General features: G+C 37.7%; 1 protein-coding gene across 1 annotated transcript in view; it reads left to right on the top strand.

Moving 5' to 3' along the window:
• LOC113675679 (venom factor) overlaps positions 1 to 21,418 on the top strand; it is a 48,407-nt gene that overhangs the window by 3,661 nt on the left and 23,328 nt on the right. The window contains exons 7-27 of the mRNA XM_089204193.1: positions 193 to 235; positions 318 to 402; positions 4,843 to 4,939; positions 5,322 to 5,561; positions 5,929 to 6,105; positions 6,848 to 6,964; positions 7,858 to 7,926; positions 8,689 to 8,892; positions 9,864 to 10,040; positions 11,010 to 11,084; positions 11,461 to 11,512; positions 12,246 to 12,302; positions 13,465 to 13,608; positions 15,181 to 15,307; positions 15,967 to 16,204; positions 16,917 to 17,159; positions 17,680 to 17,731; positions 18,058 to 18,123; positions 18,531 to 18,593; positions 19,034 to 19,225; positions 21,142 to 21,220. Of these exons, the coding sequence (XP_089060319.1) occupies positions 193 to 235; positions 318 to 402; positions 4,843 to 4,939; positions 5,322 to 5,561; positions 5,929 to 6,105; positions 6,848 to 6,964; positions 7,858 to 7,926; positions 8,689 to 8,892; positions 9,864 to 10,040; positions 11,010 to 11,084; positions 11,461 to 11,512; positions 12,246 to 12,302; positions 13,465 to 13,608; positions 15,181 to 15,307; positions 15,967 to 16,204; positions 16,917 to 17,159; positions 17,680 to 17,731; positions 18,058 to 18,123; positions 18,531 to 18,593; positions 19,034 to 19,225; positions 21,142 to 21,220 (2,597 nt within the window). The remainder of the gene's footprint in view (positions 1 to 192; positions 236 to 317; positions 403 to 4,842; positions 4,940 to 5,321; positions 5,562 to 5,928; positions 6,106 to 6,847; positions 6,965 to 7,857; positions 7,927 to 8,688; positions 8,893 to 9,863; positions 10,041 to 11,009; positions 11,085 to 11,460; positions 11,513 to 12,245; positions 12,303 to 13,464; positions 13,609 to 15,180; positions 15,308 to 15,966; positions 16,205 to 16,916; positions 17,160 to 17,679; positions 17,732 to 18,057; positions 18,124 to 18,530; positions 18,594 to 19,033; positions 19,226 to 21,141; positions 21,221 to 21,418) is intronic.

Genomic DNA, 21,418 nt, shown 5'->3' on the forward strand with positions numbered 1-21,418 from the left:
TTTTTAAAAAGTCCTTTATAAAGATAAAGATCAGATTAAAATTTCATAAACATTCAAAGGTTCTTGAAAGTACATATTCAAAAGGAAAAAATAGCATTAAAATAAAATTAAAATAAAACATAAACGTGAGAGCGAATATTTCGACTTTGTTTCAGGAGGTCAATCCCACACACTTTTTTCTTTTCTATGCAGAATATTTATAACACATCTGTGCAATTCGAAGTTAAAGAATACGGTAAGTTTATGATTTCATTCTTCCGGGTTCTCTTTTTTCCTGATGACGTTCAATTTTTTAAGATTCTTTGATGACGTTTCAGTTCTTCCCAAGTTCTCCGTGAAACTCCAGGTGCCGCCTTACATACTGAAAACAGACAAAGACGTAGGGGTCCAGCTAAAGGCCAGGTATTGTTGACTACTCAATGATTTATAATTCGAATATAAACAACCTTTCATGGCTCAAAATGAAAATGGATATCAGAGAGCGAATGACCGACAAAGCGGGTGACACTTATTGGGACTATTGATCTCACATAAAAAAAAACAAACAAAAAAAACAGATGAACCATTTTTTTGGAAAATTCCTTTCTCCACTTTTGTGCTGACAAGGCGCACATCATTTTGTTTCAATTCCTTGGTATTTTCAAATTCAGTCATGCATGCATTTTTCGACTGGTCAACTACTTAAACAAATCCAAAATGACCACATGAAACTTGTATCGCTTTGGGAAAGGATGAATGATAAGAATAATGAAAATCGAACGCATCCAGGAAAATGATACAGGCGTGCACGAATTTGGAAAATACTCACGTTAAATACTTTCTAATAGGTACATCCTTTCTGAGACAAGTAATCCAATGCTTTAGGTTTCACCTCAAATAAAAATTGGTGAACGTTTCGCAAACGATTTTTTATATGGAGCCGTGGAAAGGAAGCCATCAGTGAGGGAGAGCTTTTTCCTTTCCTTTATGCAACTTGCATTCCTCGCAGTAAAGCGAGAGCTTACAATTGAAAAACGTTAATTAGCCATGTTGCTGGACGTTCTGTGCCTCGAAACATCGTTCTTACCTTAATGATTCTGTTAACGCAGTTTGAGGAAAACTTTCAAAGAACCAAAACCAAAATAAATCCCAACGACTTATGAGAACAAAGGTTTACATTATCATAAGAAGTTGAGGACGAGATTTCAAAAAGAGGCCTAAAAAAGGCACTACCTAGCAGCCCCATTGCACTATAGGTTCGACTTCGGATTATGATTGGCTGATACCCATAAATCATGGTTTCATCAGTTATAGTCACAAATTGTGGGGTCAGTGACTTCTACACATTGATTTTTAAGGGGGTGAGGGTTGCTTTTGGAATTATCATTATGTATAGGTTCAGGAACGTTTTTAGCAATATCTCCAGAACTACTCGACCAAATATATATCTTTTTTTTTCTCTTTGGGAGAGAGGGAGGTGGGAGTGGAATAACTTTTGCAGTTACTTAATGTGGTGTAAATGAGGTGTATTAAACCGTTACCATAGCCATAGTTACTAAGGAAACCAATTATGCTTTCATATCGATTTGCGGTAAAAGAGGACGATCGTAATCTTTTTCGGGTCAATTGTTGATGTTTTTTGTTTCTAATTTCTATATATATATATATGTGTGTGTTAAAAGAAATAACGGCAGATGCTGTTAACTCGAAAAATTCAAAGCCCATGCGACAAAATGTTTAAAAGAGACACGTGAGAAATACTATATTCCTATTTGAGGTTGGTGACGATTTTGGAGTCTATTTATTAACCAGATACCAATTTGCTGAGGTACATCTTAGATACATCACAAGATAGTCAGTTGAGCGCATGAAATTATCGATATCGTATTTAAATCCACCTGCTGTTATACCAGCCTCACACACAGGAGTGTAAAGAAAGCTCATCAAACCCTCAGCAGATCGAACAATTTCTAGTTACTTGTTCTCATAGGTCCTGTAAATGCAAGTAGACATGGTTGTTATTCGTAAGAAATTCCAAGCCTTCTTTTTTCCTGTCTGGCTAAAGCCACTTGTAACGTCAAACCCTGTAAAGGCGTGAAATGCTGGTAGAAGCTTACAGAGTTCTTGTTCGAGCTTTTCTACTCGACAATGATTGTATTGGAAGATAGCGGAACATATCCTTTGCCCCAGTGCGGAACCATAGCTGGCCTCATCTTAAATAATAACATGTAGAGGTTCAAAGGAAAGCTACATCAGTATCAGGTGACTGAATTAGAATGTAGCCATGCAGCATGGAGAAACATTCTTATGTGTGTCGCCTCATTATGCAACTTCTCTGGCATATGGTAGAAAGGATGTTCATCATTTTACGCCACTGATGCTACTTCCTTCCAATTTCCAAAGTATCCTGCTGGAAGCACCTTCCTTGCAATCCCTTACCAAGTGCTACCTACAACAATTTTCAGTTTGGTCTTGTTTTCTAAATTTGAGATAAAACTGTTCCATTTTTTTGGGGACTGGCGTGAATAAACTTGACATTCTCACTTGTTAACTAGTGGATGACGTTCCTCTGACTTGTTCGCCCAATTTAATGGAGTTCTCCTTGTCATAGTAATCACACACGATATCCACACAATTGCCGCCATTCTTTTATGACCTCGAAGTACTTATTTGCGAGCACTCCAAAAGTAACTGAACCCACATCCCTCCTCATCTACACAATTGCTATACCATCTATGATAAACGCAGTTGATAGTTCAGCAATATCATGTACATGAAGTCTTGAAGGCACCTCATAGCATGCTCCTTGTTGTCTTTCCCGATCAATGATTTCATATCCTCCGCCCGCAGGTTTTCAGAATTGAGAAGACCCAAATCGTCTGGCTGTCATGTAGGTCCATACTTGATGAATGATGAACATTGGGCACCTATAAACCAATAACCTTCATGCGATCGAGAACTCTAATCACTGACTCCCCGATCGACCGACCAATTCCTTGACATCGGAAGCTTTTATCAGAGCTCGTTGACTCCCCGGCCGATCGACCACCAAATTCTTTGGGATCGGCAGTTCTTACCAGAGCTAACTGACTCCTTGATAGACTAACAAACTCCTTTGTCATCGGGAGTTCTTATCAAAGGGCACTAACTCCCCGATCGACTAACAAACTCCATGCGATCGGGAGCTCTTATCGGAGCTCATTGATCCACCCGATCAACCGACAAAATCTTTGCGATTGGAAGCTCTTATCAGAGCTCATTGATAAACACTATCAACCAACAAATTCCTTGCCATCGGTAAAACTCTTATCAGAGCTCCTAGAATCAACCGATCGACCAACAAATTCCTTGCTATTGGGAGCTCTTATCAGAGTTCATTTACCCACCCGATCAGGAGCTCTTATCAGAGCTCGTTGACTCCCCGATCGACCGGCAAATTCCTTGCGATCGGTAGCTCTTATTGGAGCTCATTGACCCACCTGATCGATCAACAATTCCTTGCGATCGGGAGCTCTTATTTAGCAAATTGATCCAACCGATCAACCAATAAATCAGAGCTAATTAACTTCTTGTTCGACCAAAAAATCCTTTGGGATCGGGAGCTCTTATCGGAGCTCATTGACCTACCTGATCGACCAATAAATTTCTAGCCATCGGGAGCTCTTATCGGAACTCATTGAATCAACTGATCGACCAACAAACCTCTTGCGATCGGGGTCTCTTATCAGAGCTCATTAACTCCTTGATCGACCAAAAAATCCTTTGGGATCTGGAGCTCGTATCTCAGAGCTCATTGATTCCCCGATCGACCGACCTTGCGATCTGGAGCTCTTATTTAAGCAAATTGATCCACCCAATCGACCAACAAACCTCTTATCAGAGCTCAACAGGTATTTTTCGAACGAACAACATCTCCCATTTATTCTTTTCGGCAATTTTGATAACAATTCATAAAATCACTTCTTTTTCTTGATTTTCTCAGAATCCTCATAAAATATTGCCATGGTAACGGTTAATTAACCAACCGACATTGTCCCGCATTAAGAAGCTTCCAAAGTTGCATAATCCCTTCAGACTTTAATTTATTTTGTCAAATAGTTCCCAATGTAGTGATAAAACGTTCCTGAACACGTAAAGATTGATTCTTCCAAAAGCACCTCAACGCCACCAATAGCACTGAAGTCACTGACCTCATGATTTGTGACTACGACTAACAGCGATGACCTCTGGGTAAAAGGCCATTATAATCCGATGTCAAACCTTTTTTCTAGTTAGGTTGCTACGAGGTCGATTTTTCCTAGCTTTTTCTCCTCGACTGTAGTCATGAGAACTCCAAAGGAAAATAAGCAGGCTACTTAACCCTTTAACTCCCAGAAGTGATAAACATGAAACTTCTCCCCATAATATTCTTACTTTATCCAGCAGACTGGTAATGAGAATATTCAAACTATCTTGATCTAACACCAAGTTCTCTAACTAATTTATAAGGAGATGTGTAGCAGGTGGTGGGGAGAATTTACAATCGGATCCTGTGAGTTAAAGGATAAGGCGCAGGTAAACGCGAATGACCAAGTCGCGATTGTTTTTAGTTTTAAATCCGATTTGTTCAGAGGATGACTTAAGTTTCCTGGAACAATCGCAAAGTTAAGCAAAATAAAAGCAATCCCGGCTTACTTTCGACACTTCATTGAAAATTGCTGTGTAGAAGTTACCCTCGGTAGCAAAGTAATTTAAGAGAGCGAAAAGTTCAGCTGAGCTGAGAGGTTGAGACATACTTAGAGTCTGCCAATGTATATATGACGTAGTACTTGACATATCACAGCACGCATATGTTGTTTCACCTATGCATTTTTCCTCCCAAAGTTACACTTATGGAAAGCCGGTTGTCGGGTCTGCGAATGTCTATTTGAGCATTGCTTTGAAAGGAAAGGTTATTCCGATTGCTACTCAGCTAGTATTGGTAAGTGATTTCATTTTATTTTATACTTATGTAGAGAGGTTCTCTGGTGAAAACTGATCGTAAAAGAGTTGTTCAGGGATTATGAAATTGCATGGGTTCGTTAAATTTAGTCAAATTCTGAACTTTGTGTTGAAAGAAAAGTATGAATGCTATGCTTAAAGTCTACTACTTTTCTAAAATCTGGATCGATGTCTGTAACTTAGCAGCTGCGCAGCGACTCCTCTCCTAACCCAATAACAGTCAACTGATAACAAGTTTGAGTTAATGTTGGGTTAGGGGAGGGGTAGGTGCTCATTTTCTCAGATACTGACATTGATCGAAAAATCTAATTGCTTAGACGGAATGACTGTTTCCTTTTTTGTGTGTTGATTTATTGGAATAGCTTGACGAAAAAGGCACTGCTACAGTGGAAGAAAGGGTCAATTTTATTAAAAATGTGGCCGGAGAAATCTGGTTCCCAGAAGGTGGTAGACTTCATGTTCAGGCTGACGTCACAGAACGGGCGACCGGTGAAAAGGAGACTGCGGTGGATAAATCGTGCAAGTTTACATCAAACCCCTATCTGGTCGAGATCATAGACACTCCAAAGTACTTTAAACCTGGAATGCCTTTTACTGTGAAGGTGAAAAACACAATATATGAATAATGACATTTCATTTTTTTTAGCTCTACACTTAAGTTATACGCATAACGTGAATCTACTGAGGGTGTATTGAAAAGTAAAGTCTTTGTAGAGCCTCTTACCCTCGCCTGTTAAGATATCGTTGATAATATTTATTTGACGAGCTTCTCGTTCACAGCCTTCTCTACCACTACTGATAACCACTTCTGGAAAAGCTATTAAAATCCTTGAATTTGCCAAGCCGCCTATCTATATAAGAACTCTTCATGATCCATTCTCCACAGTTAGGGATTTTACTTTGACCGCATTTGCCATTTAGGCTAAGTATCATTCTGGTATGAAAAATTTTCTTTGAACTGTGTTTAAGGTTGTGGTGTCGCTGAATGAAAAGCCTACCGAGTCCATATCTGTGAGATTATCCGCCACAGGGAAAAGCTTGAAAGAAGAGAAACGCTTGACCACATTAGAGGACAAAACGATTGAGAACGGCGAAGCTGAGTTTACAGTTGATGCCTGCACCGACTGCCAAACCATTAAGATAGAGGTTTGAAAAGTTGATTTCTTTTCTTCAGGGACTGATAAATAATGGTAATTGAACTGAGTGGAGTGCAGTTTGGGCTGAAATCATACGTATAATTTCAAAACCGAACGAGTGCGCAGCGTGAGTTCGATTTGAAATCACAAGTATGATTTCAGACCAAAATTGCACGACACGAGGTTCAATTATCACTTCATTACATCCATTTTGAAATCGCCCAAATACAGGACTTGGTCAGTTGAAATATTTTATTGATGCAGTACTGAGCCGGTCTGAAATTAAATTCATCCAATTTTTGGGAGGAAAAAGTAAGAGTTTGGAAACAAAAGTTGCAAAATTTGCCACATGATACTCTTTGTCTTTCATTTTCCTGAAATTTGATTGGTTACTTTAAACAAGCCTTAAAATCTGATTGGTTGTTTTGTTTTTAGTGCAGCCTCCTCATTGGCAGGGAAAAGATGCGATTTAAAACAAAAAATGATGCAATTCGTGAATAAATCGCACCATTTAGAGCCAATCAGATTACAGGGACCACCAGTGATTTCAAAATGGGTGTAATACATTTGAAAATTTATCGAGCTAGTTAATGCATTAACAAATGTAAAATTTATTGCGTATTGCTTTTCGACCGCGTAGTAATACTGATAATAACCCTCTTAAAAAACCCTTTTGTCTGATTTTCTGTTTAAAAATCAGAGCAGATTGTTTCAAGTCCAAAGCTTTGTTACGAATGTTTGTTTCGACATAGGTTGAAACCGTCAAAGAAAATACCCAGCCCGCTCTGGCTAACTTCGTGCTGCAACGATTCGACGCAGAAAATGGACCACTGATTGTAATTCGTCATCCCCCGTCAGGAAAGTTGAAGGTAGCTGTTAATCGTGACGATGGTAATCGACTCTTTAACTCCATGTAATGACCATTATTCAATTTCTCATCGTAATATCAATACGTCGCCAAGAAAAAGACGTAAAAAACACTGATCATGGAACTTGGATAATTTCACTTCAATACTTATGGCAGACGGCGAGGAGAATCGAAATGTAGGACTTAATAGTGAAAGGATAAATTAAAGGCAAACTATGAGCCGGTTGTGTATTCAATGTCCATATGATGCGAAACTTCGTTCAAAGTAAGCAAGCTCAGTTTTCACTTTCCACCCGTAATATCTGCCTCCCCTTTGAAAAAGAGAGGAGGGCAACTCGTGAACTTTTTCGTGCATTTTTTCAGTTTTTTCGTATAGTTCCATCATATTCGGGTACTATAAAAGTTCATTTCGACTGTAAGAGAACGAAATACCAATAAAAACACTTTAAAAGCCAGCCGTGCGGTCGCCATATTTTTAATGTGATCTGTTTAGATCATTAGTTGTGCTTGAAAAAAAAATCATTATAGGCTCGGGTAGTCGACAGGATTTCGCTTTACCTTTGAGAGGACCTTGAACTTAAACTCTACGATAGAAGTTTCTGCGCTTAATGTATAGCAAGACTTGAAAGTATTCGCTGCGAGCTTTGAACAACTTGTAAACCTTATCGTTTCCGAGAGGAATCGAGAAATTTATCATAATATAGGCAACTCGTGTAGTGTTGTAAATAGCAAAGGAAACTACCTTAAATGGTTCGATGTAAACTGTCATTTAAGAGTTCCTTGGTATCTTCATGTTACTTGATTGATCAGGATAACCGTCATATTCATGGGCTGATAAATGGGACTATTGTTTGATTGGATGTGTAACAAAATGTCTGTTCTAAAATCACTTAGGTCGATGGTAAGTCTAATATTGAAACCTACCGGAAAAATGATGACAAAGCTGCCGTTTTTTCGTATGTGGTGAGTGGCTTGTTACGGTATAATGTAAACAACAGAAAGAACACTGTACTCCTTCAAACCCTTCTGATTTATGAAAACAACTTGTAATATTCTAACTAAGGAGCGACCCCTAAAGGCAATACGTTAATTATCGTTAATAAACTTAATAAACTCATTACAGTTTATATCTTGGCTCACCACTAACACAATCTCACAGGTGTCCCCAAAGTTCCATGAAATGAACAATCTTTCACAGTAGCTCCCTCGGTATAGTTTTCTAAACAGTCGGACACTCCTGACAACAGCACCTACTACTACTTCTACTACACGACTGAGTTGTTATATACCTTTACAAAGTATTCCAAAACATTCCGAAAGCTTACAGCGCATTTATATTAGTATTAGTACAGCATAGCTACTGAGCCAATAAACTGATGTTTTAAAAAGTTCCATGGTATGCATGTCAGCATTACTAAGCATTCTAGGGATACATAGTAACTAATATTTACAGTAATTACAGGCTTTAATACGATTCTTTTCTTTCCTTACACCCTTTGCAGAGGTTTTGCAATATCTTTGGTTAGTTAAGTTTAGGTCATCTCGCGCCAAAAAGCCGACGTGACAGAACATAATTAGGAAAAACAGACTCACAATTCCCGTTTTCTTTAACAGGGAAACACCTTCATTTCTGAAGCTTTGAAAAGGGTCTTCAGTTAAAACAATAATGTTTTCATTTATTTCAAAAAGTTCCCTTACTAACGTTTAAATGGTTCACTTAACTAGATGGTTTCAAGGGGAAGGATTCTTTCTCACCACACCACTGAAGTGCTTGCGGACGGCTTTAAAAGCGAAACAAAAAGCTGGTCCCTTCAAATCACTCCTGAAATGTCACCATCCGCGCGTTTGATTGTTTACTATATTCACAGCAGTGGACGAGTCGTAGCTGACAGCATTTTGCTTAAAGTTGAGGAAAAACTCCCGACAAAGGTATGCCATAATAATTCAATAATAATAATTCGAGTATTTCTGTAGTGCTATTTACATAGAAATGATCAGTGGTGCTTTACAATGATTCACCTATAAAACTATTCTACAGCAATTTAAGTATACCATGAAAAATGTAAATGAGACTTAAAAAAAAATAAAAGAAATCAGATTAAATAATGCTCATAAAAACTCAAATAAAATAAGATTTCTGGTAAAAAACTTTTAAAGAAAAACCTGACCAAAAAGGTAGGTATGATTATGAAATAGGAATGGGCTAATAGCATAATGAAATAGGCTAACTACTTGCAAGAAGATTGAACTGACTCACAAATACCATACTGGCACTCAACACAGCTTAGGAGAAACGTATGCAAAAGAGAATCTTTATTGGACAGTTTGCTATCGGAAAGTTCAATAAGTCAATCACATTCAAAGTTGTAGTTTAAATTAACTAATCTCATTCGAAATTGTAGTTTGAATCAACCAATCACAACCTTGGTTTCCATAACCATAGAATTTGTCTGTCTTTTAATGAAAATTTTCCTTTTCTTTCATAACTTGGCTATTTTTCCTTCGTCGGAAAATACAATTTTTATGATTAATTGGTAAGAATTCGTGTCGTCCAATTTGATCTGTAATGATACTCGTGATAAACAAATCGTACTCCCGCTGCGCGTTATCACTCGTATGATTACAGACCGAATTGTATTTCACTCAGTCCTATTACTATTACTTAGAGGAAAAGATTTAGAGGATTTCTTGAAGGTTTGGCACAAATTTCTTGTTCGTAACTGCAGAGTGAAGCTCCCCACATGTAGCTCAATTACGTATTCAAAACTAATTGCAGTTTTGGTTCTAGAGCTTCATGGTTTAATGTTTACGGCAAGCAACCGTGTTGAACTTGACATGTATGCATGTTACTCGATTATGGAAAAGTTACTGCAACATTTGTCTCTTCCTTTTCTTGACAGGTTGAGTTTACTTATGAAGGCAAACACGGAGGTGAAACTCAAAACAAAGTTGAGACACAACCTGCGAAAAATCATGTGATTAAACTCAGGGCCCCTAAAGGAACGCGTCTGGGAATCCTAGGGGTGGACAAGAGTGTTTATCTACTGAGAAACGAGAATAGACTCAACAAAGAGCGGGTAACTCAATCAAATCATGCTTTGGTATAGACCTTTTTTATGATGGATGAATGAATATTCTTTCATAGAAACACAAATTAGCCTGCCTGGCTCCGCTTTTAAGAGCCTGTTCCAGGCGTTCGGTAGTTGAAAGGAAGGCTATAAATTAACCCCTCCCCTCCCCCCCCCATTCCCCCCTCCTTTTGTGAAAGAGGATTATTCCCTATGTTATCTAATACTGTGTTAAACTGTGCCGTACAAAGTTTGCATTTGCGTTATAAAAGATTGATTTCGTTCGCGCTCATTGCATCTGAACATCCTATCTGGTGCGTTCACTTCTTCGTCTTTCCTTTCTTTCTTTACGTCTTAAATGTCAAGTCCATTTAGCGACGATGATTGAAGAGTTAATCCTTTAACTTCCAGAAGTGATTGACATGTAACTTCTGCCAATAATATCCATACATTATCCCTTACACATTAGGTGGTAACATTAGCGATTGAAATTGATCCCTGAGATTTTGCATATTCGTAATCTTCGATTCGTACCTTATACACTAGCGATTGATCCAGTTTTAATAACGATTTGTGTAAATTTGAACCAAATATTGGCTCTCCATACTAACGTGCGGGTTTTGCAACTGCAGAAACTTGGCGTGAAAAAGTACAGTTAACCCTTAGATCCTCATAGGACGGCAGAACATGTATTTCAGCAATGAAAATTATTGTGATCACACGGCTATACTATAAAAGTAGAAAAGGAAATTTAGTTCCCGGAAAAAATCTTTGCCGAGAGATTTTTTGCTTGTAGTAAGGTATCTAAAATGGTCGCAAAAAAGAGGTTTATAAAAAAAGTATAATATTTGGTACTTTGTAGCCCCGTAATATTCAAAAGATTTACCATTAACTGGTTAATTCCTAATGACCGTTAAGACAAAAATCAGTCTCTGGGTTTACAAGTAAAATGTATTAACGTCTTGGTTCTCTAATCAGGTTCTTAAGGCCGCTAAAGAACTTGATCTTGGCTGTGGTGTCGGTGGAGGAAAAAATAACAGAGACATTTTTAAGGTTGGTACTCAAAATAATGACATGGAACGTGAATCATTGAAAATTTTAAGTGACGAAGAGATCGACATAGATAATAAGATGATAACATGTCGGCTACACGACATAGCCTGTGTGTAGCGGATGGCTTCCTCCATGGAGGGAGACACTACTAGTTCATACATTTTGGAGAAAGAAAGGATAATTCTCTCTGTTGTTTAGCGCAAATTAGCGTAAAGCGTAAGCGTGTTTAGCATAAAGTTTCTCAGTTACAAGATTGAAATTCACTCATGGCCGAAGACGTACCCTGGTATATGAGACGAAGAACATGCGGCGCTGAAACTTTTCATTTGATTATTTACATTTTCATCGATTTCTCCATTCACTACTTTCCTGTCAGAGGGCTGGTGTTGTCATCATGACGGATAACTTTGTTAGCGATGGAAGAAATGGTGAGTTTATTATTTGAAACTCTTGTTAATTCGAAGCAAAATAGGTATTACATTAAGTTAACACGACGAATTTCTTTTCACCCTGAAGCTCGAACCATTTCATTACAAGTACCAATCTATTTTCCTTAATAATGTTCGAAAATTTAAATTTGTGATTCTTTTTACTTCTTGCGTCAAAAAATATAAAAAATACTCGACTATGTTTGATAACATTAGCAAGTTTGAGGGTCGGTTATTCAAACAAAGTTTAGCCATTTTTTAACAAAACCGCGTCCCAAACAATCCTCAATTTAGCCGAACCTTTTCGTCTGAACATTCATTTTTGCGAACAGTGTAAGAGGGCTGAGAGCTAAAAGTGGAAAGACATTATCTAATCAAATCAACCCTCTTATAGAGAAAGCCTAAAACCGCGGTTTGGGTAAGACCTCGGGTAAATAACCAGCTCTAAGTGTTTGTTTAGGATAAGATAACAATAGGACGTAATAACTTAAATAATAATTAATAATAATCATTGATAATTTAATAATTTTCATGATAATTCCTTTTACTTACCGTAGCGGGGTAAATATGCACGACTTTAGTGTACCTTGAGATCATTAAGTTCCAAAGGCTGTGTGCGAAGGTTTCAGCTTGATATAAGTCATGATTTTTAACAGATTTCATCTTAGATGAATACAATGGTGATAAGGCTAAGCACCTTAAAGTTGTGATGTCTTTTTTTATTATTTTTCAGGCTATGGCTGCGATGAAGATGGTTCTCGAAGAAAACGGAGATCATCGGCAGACCCAGGTAGAACTGAAAGCAGATTTGAGTTTAGTTTCCACATGATCACCACAATTGATACAGTCTTTGTGATTGTTGACATTAGAGACTTTTATTTCGCAGCTTTGCTTGGATCATAAAATGTGGATCGTACAATACAATATTCTTTATTTAACGAAGGTGACGTAATTAACCCAGTGAGTTATCTAACTTACGGCCTTCACAGCAGTACAAATACGTATATAAAATAATGACTAAACAGCAAAACGAAATACTGGGAGAGAAACTAAAACTAGAAATTGTATGGTTTAACATAGATATAATATGATATAAACAATTACTTCCTAATGCTGTTACAATAAAGAGAAAAACGACAATCATAACGCATTAACCCGACTAAAGGAATAAGATACGAAGTCTATGCTTAAAATTACTTAATTTAGATGAAAAAATAGTAGAAGAAAGAGATACACTGGCTATTCGCTCAAGATCAGTGTCAAGGCTATTAAAAAGGGTGGCAGCAGAGTAAGCAAATTTGCGTTTTCCAGAATTAGACCGCGGGAAGGGAACTTGAAGATTAAAAGCGCAAGCTCTAATGCGCAAACCAGTTGAACGAACGGAAGACAAGGAATTGAATTTACGTTTAAGACAAAGAGGAGCATCAGGATTATTAAGAATAGTGAATAAGAGTACAAGTTTTCTTAGTTTTATAAGGTCGAAAATAGGAAGCCATTTTAGTTTGGAAAATAAGTTTACAGATGGTTGGAAGAAGTCGTCATTAAGGAGCAGTCTAGCTGCACGTTTTTGAAGGCGAAGAAGACGAGAAAATAAATAACTAGAACAACTACCCCATAATAGGGAAACTACATTAAATGCCTATAAAGGATCGAAAGGCTTGGTTCGTAACATTGTTTAGATTCGATATGGATAATATGGAAACCTTATCAAAGACCATACAGAGTATCTAAACAGTTTAGTTACTTAATAGGGCTAAATCTCTTTATTCACTAATTTCGGTGTCTGTCTCTTAACCCTAGGTTCAATTGATGCACCGGAAAATAACTTGTTTTCTAAGAATTTCACCAATCTAGTAGCGTTTAGTGATGATTTGAAGTAAATTTTGCTTGATTTCAAACTTGAGGCTCGTTTTTTTTCCTTCAATTGTGCACTGTTACTATTAATCCAACAGTTATGAAGATGTGCTGTGAATGGGGAAGAAAAGCTGGTGGAAATGTAACTTGCGCGAAACTTTCGTTGGACGCCAACAAAAATTTGCCTGATGACTGCAGGGAGGCCTTCTGGACCTGTTGCGTAGAAACGTATGGCAGAAATGGTAAGTAAAAACAGCTTTGCCTCCCTAAATTCAACCCAGTTGTTAAACTGCATGCTTAAGTCCTGCGCCTAAACTGTTGGGAAAGGAGCTTAAATTATTAAAAAAAAGAAAAAAAAAAGATGAAAAAAAAATACAATTAGCACTCATACTCATACTTTTCGATTTGACTGCAATATTTCAATGAATGCTTTGCCTAAACGTAATATGACAGAAAAATATCGGCGACAGTGATGGTACTGTTAGAGTTCGACAAAAGTGCGTTACTCTGAAAAAATGGAGATACGTTTTTAGAACTGCGACCTTAATATCTTTTATCATCAAAAACATCTGTTTTTGTATTTATCATTATATCATATATGATATCATACACATTATAACAGGTAGAGTTCAGTGAGCTCTGAACCATACCTGGAAAAATTCCAAACTATATTCCAATGCTTCATTTTTTCTATAAGTTGAGACAATTTTTACCGCGTAGATTTTGAGTTATCAACCTCGAGAATGGCAGTATGTTTGAAGTTGATTTGCTAACGAGTTTTGACGACAAAGAGATGCTCTTAACCCTTTACACCCTAACATCAGTTTTTATATTCTTCATACTGTTCTCTGTACATTTACTAAGGTGCTGACGAGGAGAATTTGTGTAACAATGAAGAGTTTAAAAGGTATGTTTTTTCGTTTGTCTTACGATGTAGTCACGTATGATGTAGATCGCAACGTTTCGACTGCATACTGCTAGTCTTCTTCAGGTGATGAGGTCGACTGGTCATGCGTGATGGTATAAAGTATGATGCTCTGTTGTGATTAGTTGTTTTTTCAACAGCTCTGATTGGTGCATTTCGATCCTTGCTGTTCACTCAGTGATTTGCTCCCCCGGCGGTCCGCTGTCGCACGGCTCTCCTGTTGTTGTGTTTTTTGATCGTGGGCATCCACGCTTCTGGAATTTCTATTCTACTATTCCTGTTGATGTTGTTAGGGTGAAGCCTTATATTGACCCTGCGCATGTAGTAATAAGGGTCACGATCAATAAACTTTACTTCGTTCCAGAGTGGCTTGTGTCCGGTGTTGTGGGCATGCTCTGAAACGGCGGAGGTCTCGGTACGGGCGAGTCGAATGTCTCGATCGTGCTCCTTAATTCTGTCTTGCATAGGTCTTCCTAGATTTTCAGCTGTTGAAAAAACAACTAATCGCAGCAGAGCATCATGCTTTATAAGATCAGGCATGACCAGTCGACCTCATCGCCTGAAGAAGACTAGCAGTATGCAGTCGAAACGTCGCGATCTACATCACACGTGATTACATCGTGAGACAAACGAAAAAACTTAGCTTTTATTGTTATTCACCACGATGAATAATCACAGCCTTTTCTACTAAATGAAGAGTTTCTTTAGTTGGTGATCATTTGCTCTATTCTCCTGGCATTTATGTCTGACTCAGTGGTCACGTGATATTGTAAGGACAAATTAGATGCCAGTCACTCCAAGGGGTTAAAGGTTTAACGATCTTTACGATATAAAACGGCGTATTTGATATAAAGACTGAAAGGTGACTTGTGTTGGATAAAACGTTTAGATTCCGCCCTGCTTGGAAGAAGTGGTGCACCGAGTGTAGATGATGATGAGCGGTACCTCGCCGAGGTAGGGTATCAAGTTAGAACCGACTTTCCAGAAACCTGGCTTTGGGATGAGCGTGTCGTTGGGTAAGATGATAAACTGATACAAAATTTATTATATTAGCATTATAAATATTACTATTACTATTACTAACGTAAATTTGTTGATCATTATCAAGGATTTTTAAACGTATCGATGGCTATGAATAAGCACCCACTCAAATTCATGAAATAAAAAACGAAACAAGCATCGAAAAAATTTATTTAACCAAGTACGTATGTGCATGTAGTGTCGAACAAGAAATTTATTTCTCAGGTTGAAGTTATTTTCCTTGTCAAGGTTACTCTAATCTATGTAAAATTCACTTTGGCATTCTTCAGAGTTAAGTATACAGCTCACCTTTCACAGGTTACTGAAAGAGGAGTTTCCTAAGATAGATCCCTTGTGAAAAGCCCACAGCTAAAACTGACTTAGAAGGCCACGGTTTCATCATTTTTCAGTCGCTCCGTGATGTACCTCTGCAAAACTAGTGAGAAATGTGACTCAGAACAAAAAACTTTTCAAACAGAGCGCTCTCTGAAGCGTCCGCTCGCTACCAATGTTCGCTATCAACCAAATGTTACGACTTCTATTTTGAGTTTCCACGAAAAACCTCAAGAACCGACCATAAAAAGAGTTGAACAAATATAATTTACAACTGTTACTCCTTCAATGGCTTGACAAAAATTGTCTTACCTTTCTACAGGGAGGATGGAACTGCAGAAATAAGAGTCACGACACCCCACACTATAACCACCTGGGTCATACAGGCCGTGGCCATCAATAACGAAACAGGATTGGGCCTTGCCTTACCGCTACAGATTGTTTCAAAGAAAGATTTTTTTGTTTCTCTCACAATGCCTTATTCGGTGAAAAGAGGAGAACAGATTTCTATTCTGGCGACAGTTTTCAACTATAAGATAAATAATGGCAATCAATATCGGGTAGGCTTAACCTTAGCGGTTATTACATTATTATGTTCAGGTGACGATGGTTCGGTTATACATGAGGTCATACCATACCATAAGCCATGATTTTACTCAATCAGTGGCCCTTTAGGTTTTCCCTCTAAGTGCATGGACCGATTTGACCAAATAAATGATCTTTCTACTGTCAGTTTCGGCCCTCTTGACACTGTTCACAAGAATAAATGTCCAGAAAAAAGGTTCGGCTAAATTGAAGATGGTTTCGAACGCAGTTTGATTAAAAAGGGGTAAACTTTGTTTTAATAATCAGACCTATATTTCTAAGCGTATCAAACGTTATAAAATACGGCTTCAACATCTCACCCTGCATAATTCATTTTCCGAGTTCGTCAGTTGGTTCACATTTATTATTGGTGTTTACCCCAATACATTGGTCTTAGAACTGATAGAACTTAGTTCTCGTACCTTAATGTGTGCTTCAGGTGTGATATTGTAAGGCGAAATTAGGTGCCAGTCACACTTTGAGGTTTAGAGGACCAAGCGAGTGCTTTATCATAACTGACTAAGCTAGTTTTTTTTTTTTTTCCTTTTTTTTTTTCATTTCCTGTACTTAGTATTTTATTACAAATGTTCATTTACGAGTAAATGAACCTTTTGAGCCAAATGGGTCATTCATTGCCTCTGGGAAAACAGTACTAAACATTCGTATGGTTCATTTTCTCTCCAAAAGGCAAAGGTATACCTCAGAGGTAACAAAGACTTCTGTTCCACTGCTGACGATGACAGCCTTGTTTTGATCGGAATACTCTACCCTCAACCAAACGATGCCAGATCTGTTGCAGTCCCAATTATTCCCAAAACAGCTGGAAAAATAGAAATCGAAGTCACATCGATTCTTGAAATAAAAGAAGGTAATAAAGACTTTTGGGAAAAAAGGGAAGTGGATGCCGTAAAACGAGAGCTTCTTGTTGTGGTAAGTGAGTTTAAATTTGCAGAATATAATTACGAAACATTTTGCTTACTTTAGATGGAAGGTGGAGAAACAATATTTGCTTTCTATTCCTATCAAATAAAAAATGAAAAAAATTCTCTTCTAATTCAAAGAAGATATTTACGTAACATGAGCGCCTAAAGTTCAAAAGTGAATCCTTAAATGTATATCGTATCACGTAAAAAATCCTTCTGGAATATGTGATTTGTAATTGAGCACTTTTGATGTGAATAAGCAGAATAATGTTTTAAATGTTCAATCAGTAAATATTCTTACGTGGAGAAGTGAGGTCGCTATAGAAAGAACTAGCAGGGTTCGTACAGGCGAGATTTGGTATTTAAGCCCTGTTTTAAAAAGATCAATTGCTCTTGCATAACTTGGCAAGACACAATCATGTTGAAGTCATGTGTTTTTTCGGTCTTAACTTACCTCAACTTTCAGTGTTAACTTTTTTCTTTTTAAATGTATGCCATTGCTTTCTGTATTTTTTCATAACTGTTAGCCAGAAGGAAAGGAAAATCGTACTTCACGATCCTTTACACTGGATCCTAAAGGTAATTCATTTTGAACTTTCCTCCTCCTATGACTCACTTTCAGTTCCATGCTCTTGAGATTGGCGCAAAAATGAAAGTGCAAAAAAAAAAAAAATAATAATTGACTGAGGAATTAAACAAGGGAGCCTGAAAAGTTCAGGTCAGTTTATAAATGCAGGCTTCTTTGCAAAGTTTAGTCTGAGAAAGCATTGCAATTTGACTTGTCGTCTCGTGTATTTCTGAAATATTGGTCAGTCGGTCGGTCGGGCAGTGGGAAACGAAAAATTTCTCAGGGATGGCCCTCCGTGATAGTTATTGATATAGATGTTCTTTGCTTTCACTCGCAGGAATTCTCAATGATGACAGTAATAATGGAGGACACAGTTCTACCACATCGCCAAGGAACATTTCAAGTATGTTTCATCTTAAATATTTTGGAGGATACAATTTTGTTGCCGTGAAATTGAAGGGCATCAGCAAATTGCGTGTCCGCTCTGTTTGAATTACGCGCAGTATTGTTAAACTACGAAACAACAGTCTGGAAACAAATATGTGTGGTGAGAAACAACTGCTAACAACTGCCATACAATCCAAAGGGGCGTTACAGCACATGCGACAAGATGGACGAATTTTGTTTGCAAAGACTTTTTTAAGTTTTCCACCAAATAATTTAATTTGAGGAAATCTCTGGTCTAATTCATGGGGCATGTTTTGAATAAATATAAGGTTGTCAAAAAGAAGCCTTTTTTTTATTATTCTGTGGTACTATGTGTATTTCTAAAACCTAAAAGATGACACAAGTAAATGTTATTTATTGTAGTTGACTTCGCAATTCCCCCTAAAGCCATAAGTGGTTCAACTGGGGCTGTCGTATACTTGACTGGTAAGTCAACATACAGAATTTGGTAAATAATTGAAGGAATTATGTTTTGGCTTTTTAAAAAAAGAATCATAAAATGTTTTACTTTTAAATTTTAGGAAACCCTGATGAAAAAAGCTATCGTTTGTAAATATTTTCTAATCTCGATGAATTCCAGGCAAATTTTTACCTGTTGCGTTCGTTTGCGCATTGCCAACGCTGTTTACTGTAATGTGATCGACCACTGTCTACGTGATGTAAATTATAAAGGGAGCTGTGGTAAAGTTTTGAACACGAAAACCGTGAACGTCCAGCAAATTATCTCGCCCGAAAAGAAAAGAACAAATACTGTGGCCATGATCAAAAGAAAAGCCTTGGGAAAATGACAACAAGACTCTCACTTAGTGGGAAATCGAGTTGTATGGGTTCATAGTTGTTCCAACTCTATATTCCATTTCCATCAGGAAACCTTCTTGGTCCAGTTGTAAACACGACTATCGAGGGTGGTCTGGAGAAATTTTTCCGCCAACCTACAGGATGTGGGGAGCAAACAATGCTTTTTCTTGCCCCTAACGTGTACGTTCTAGAATATCTTATGAACACCAAACAGATCAGTGGCGCAAGCGCAGAAAGTGCACACCGCTTCATCCAGTCAGGTACGTACAGTTTTCTTTCTAACATGAAACACTTAGTTTTTTGTCACATTTTAGTCTCTCCTAAAGATTCTCTTAGCGAGAAATCTTTTTTATACTACTTTCTTCTAATTAACAAATATAGAAGCCTTGTCTGTGTTCTGTTCTGTTGTAAAGCATTTAGGGAAGCGGCTAGAGCACGAAAGATGTGTAGACAGAACAGAGCACAGTCAAGGCTTCTCTATTTGTTTTATAATCAAGCATTACTTTCAATTTTCAAAACAAACTTTATTTCCAAAGCGAACAACAGTGTCGTCAGCATGCTCTCTGCTCCCATTAAGCAAGCCACAGTAAGCCAATCAGAATCCCTGTTGGGATGGTTCAAATAATCTGATTGGCTGTACAGGACTAAAGTTGTCAAAAATTTCAAACCATCAAAGTTCACATTCTGCAATAGTTTACAAACTTAATAGTTCGACAGGTTGAATTTAACTCTTTTGGCTGAAGTTTTTAAGTCTCTAATACAGAATCTGATTGTGAAATGTTTTGTGAAATCCGGCCGAATTGTGGCTCATAAAAACACGCAAGTTTTTTCACATGACAATTAGAAAACAAACTTTTCAAGCGTGTGTTTTATGAATGAACGACAGCAAATTTTTCCGGAACATGAAGATTGCTCGGGATGACAAAGCCGTAACACTCGGCTGCAGTGACGCATCGGTAAGGATATCAGAGCAAGCTCTTAGTTGTTCTCTCGAAGGGCGGCCGATGTAATTTCTGAGACTTACTTGACTGCGATGACCAGAGATCGCCCCGATGAGCTAGCTGCGTTGGACCTCAGCGTGATCGCGGTCGCTCTGACACCGCCATGATTAGAATGAATTTTAACAGTTATATTAGTTTGGCTATATTGTTCATAATTCCTGTTTTGTTCTGTTTTGTTTTTGAACACGAAACCGTATATACTACACAAGTGTTACCTGTGTTTGATTTTTATTACCGTGCGTAAGCTTGCAATCTAACTGAGTGTGAAAATATCCAAAACAGTCGGACCCTACCTTTTGATTTCTCTTTGATGATTTTCGTCTCTGCGCACGTTGTAATAACGTCAATTACGGCACCTGGCATGTTTACAAACCTTTGTTGGGGTTCTTCTGTTGCTATCTGCCGATTCGCTTGTTCCGAAATTTCACTTGCAATTAAAGAATTAAACTAGAGAAAAGTCTCAGAAAAGGTCGAACATAGTACAATTTGGCAGACGGCGTGACAACTTTAGCTCAGCTCTATGCCCTATACTCTCATAGAGCACGCTCTTTCAACCAATGGCAGCGCGCGTTGTATCAGAACTTTATTTTTATTGTATAAAGTACGGTATTATACAAGGATTTCCAGCCTGAGAAAAGCCGTAACAAACACACGTGTTTTCACGCGTGTTTGTTATCGCCAATCCGCTGATGGTAATCATAGGCTGCAAAGGTTTTATTTCAGATTTCATTTTCTACAACGAAACGCAGCGTGAACTATTTAAGATGGTTCAAAATAGTTTGCATTACCTTTGCCGTGAAACTTCATTGCTATTCACTTCCTTAGATATAATGGTTGTTAGCTATTTCATTTTAGTGGCTCTCTCCTTTAAAGAAAGCTGTAATATTGAATTTAACATAAGACAAGGGTATTTCAGTTTCAAACCGGGATAATGACACCCATAGAAAATTGCAGGGTACTTTCGACAGGTTATTTTGATATATAAATGTAGCGTGCCGCAGTCCATGTTTTCGGGATTGCTCCAAATTTTTACTAGAGAAATCTATCAGTAGCTAGTCTCCCGTGTTTAGTTAGCCTATAGCAAACAGAACAAAATCAACGACGATTAACAAATTAACATAAAGAGTTTATTCTTTTATTGCAAACCAATCGTGAAATTTAAGTTTCATTTTCAGGTTATCAACGTGAATTAAACTACCGTCGTGACGACAGGTCATTTAGTGCATTTGGAAATGAACGACCAGGAAGCACATGGTTTGTAAACTCATTGTATCAGCTGTATTATTCCATATTTTCATATCGACCTGCCCTTTCAGCTAGGTATAAACAATAGTCTCTTATAATTAATAGTCTTTATCTGGTGCAAAAAATATGCACGGATGTCCGTGGACATCAGCCGATTGAAGATGCAAATAGTTTTCTAAGAGCAAAGCTCGAAAAAAAGTGTGAGCT

The sequence above is a fragment of the Pocillopora damicornis genome, chromosome 4, assembly GCF_964200805.1.
Source record: "Pocillopora damicornis chromosome 4, jaPocDami1.2, whole genome shotgun sequence".
In the NCBI taxonomy this organism is placed as follows: Eukaryota; Metazoa; Cnidaria; class Anthozoa; order Scleractinia; family Pocilloporidae; genus Pocillopora; species Pocillopora damicornis.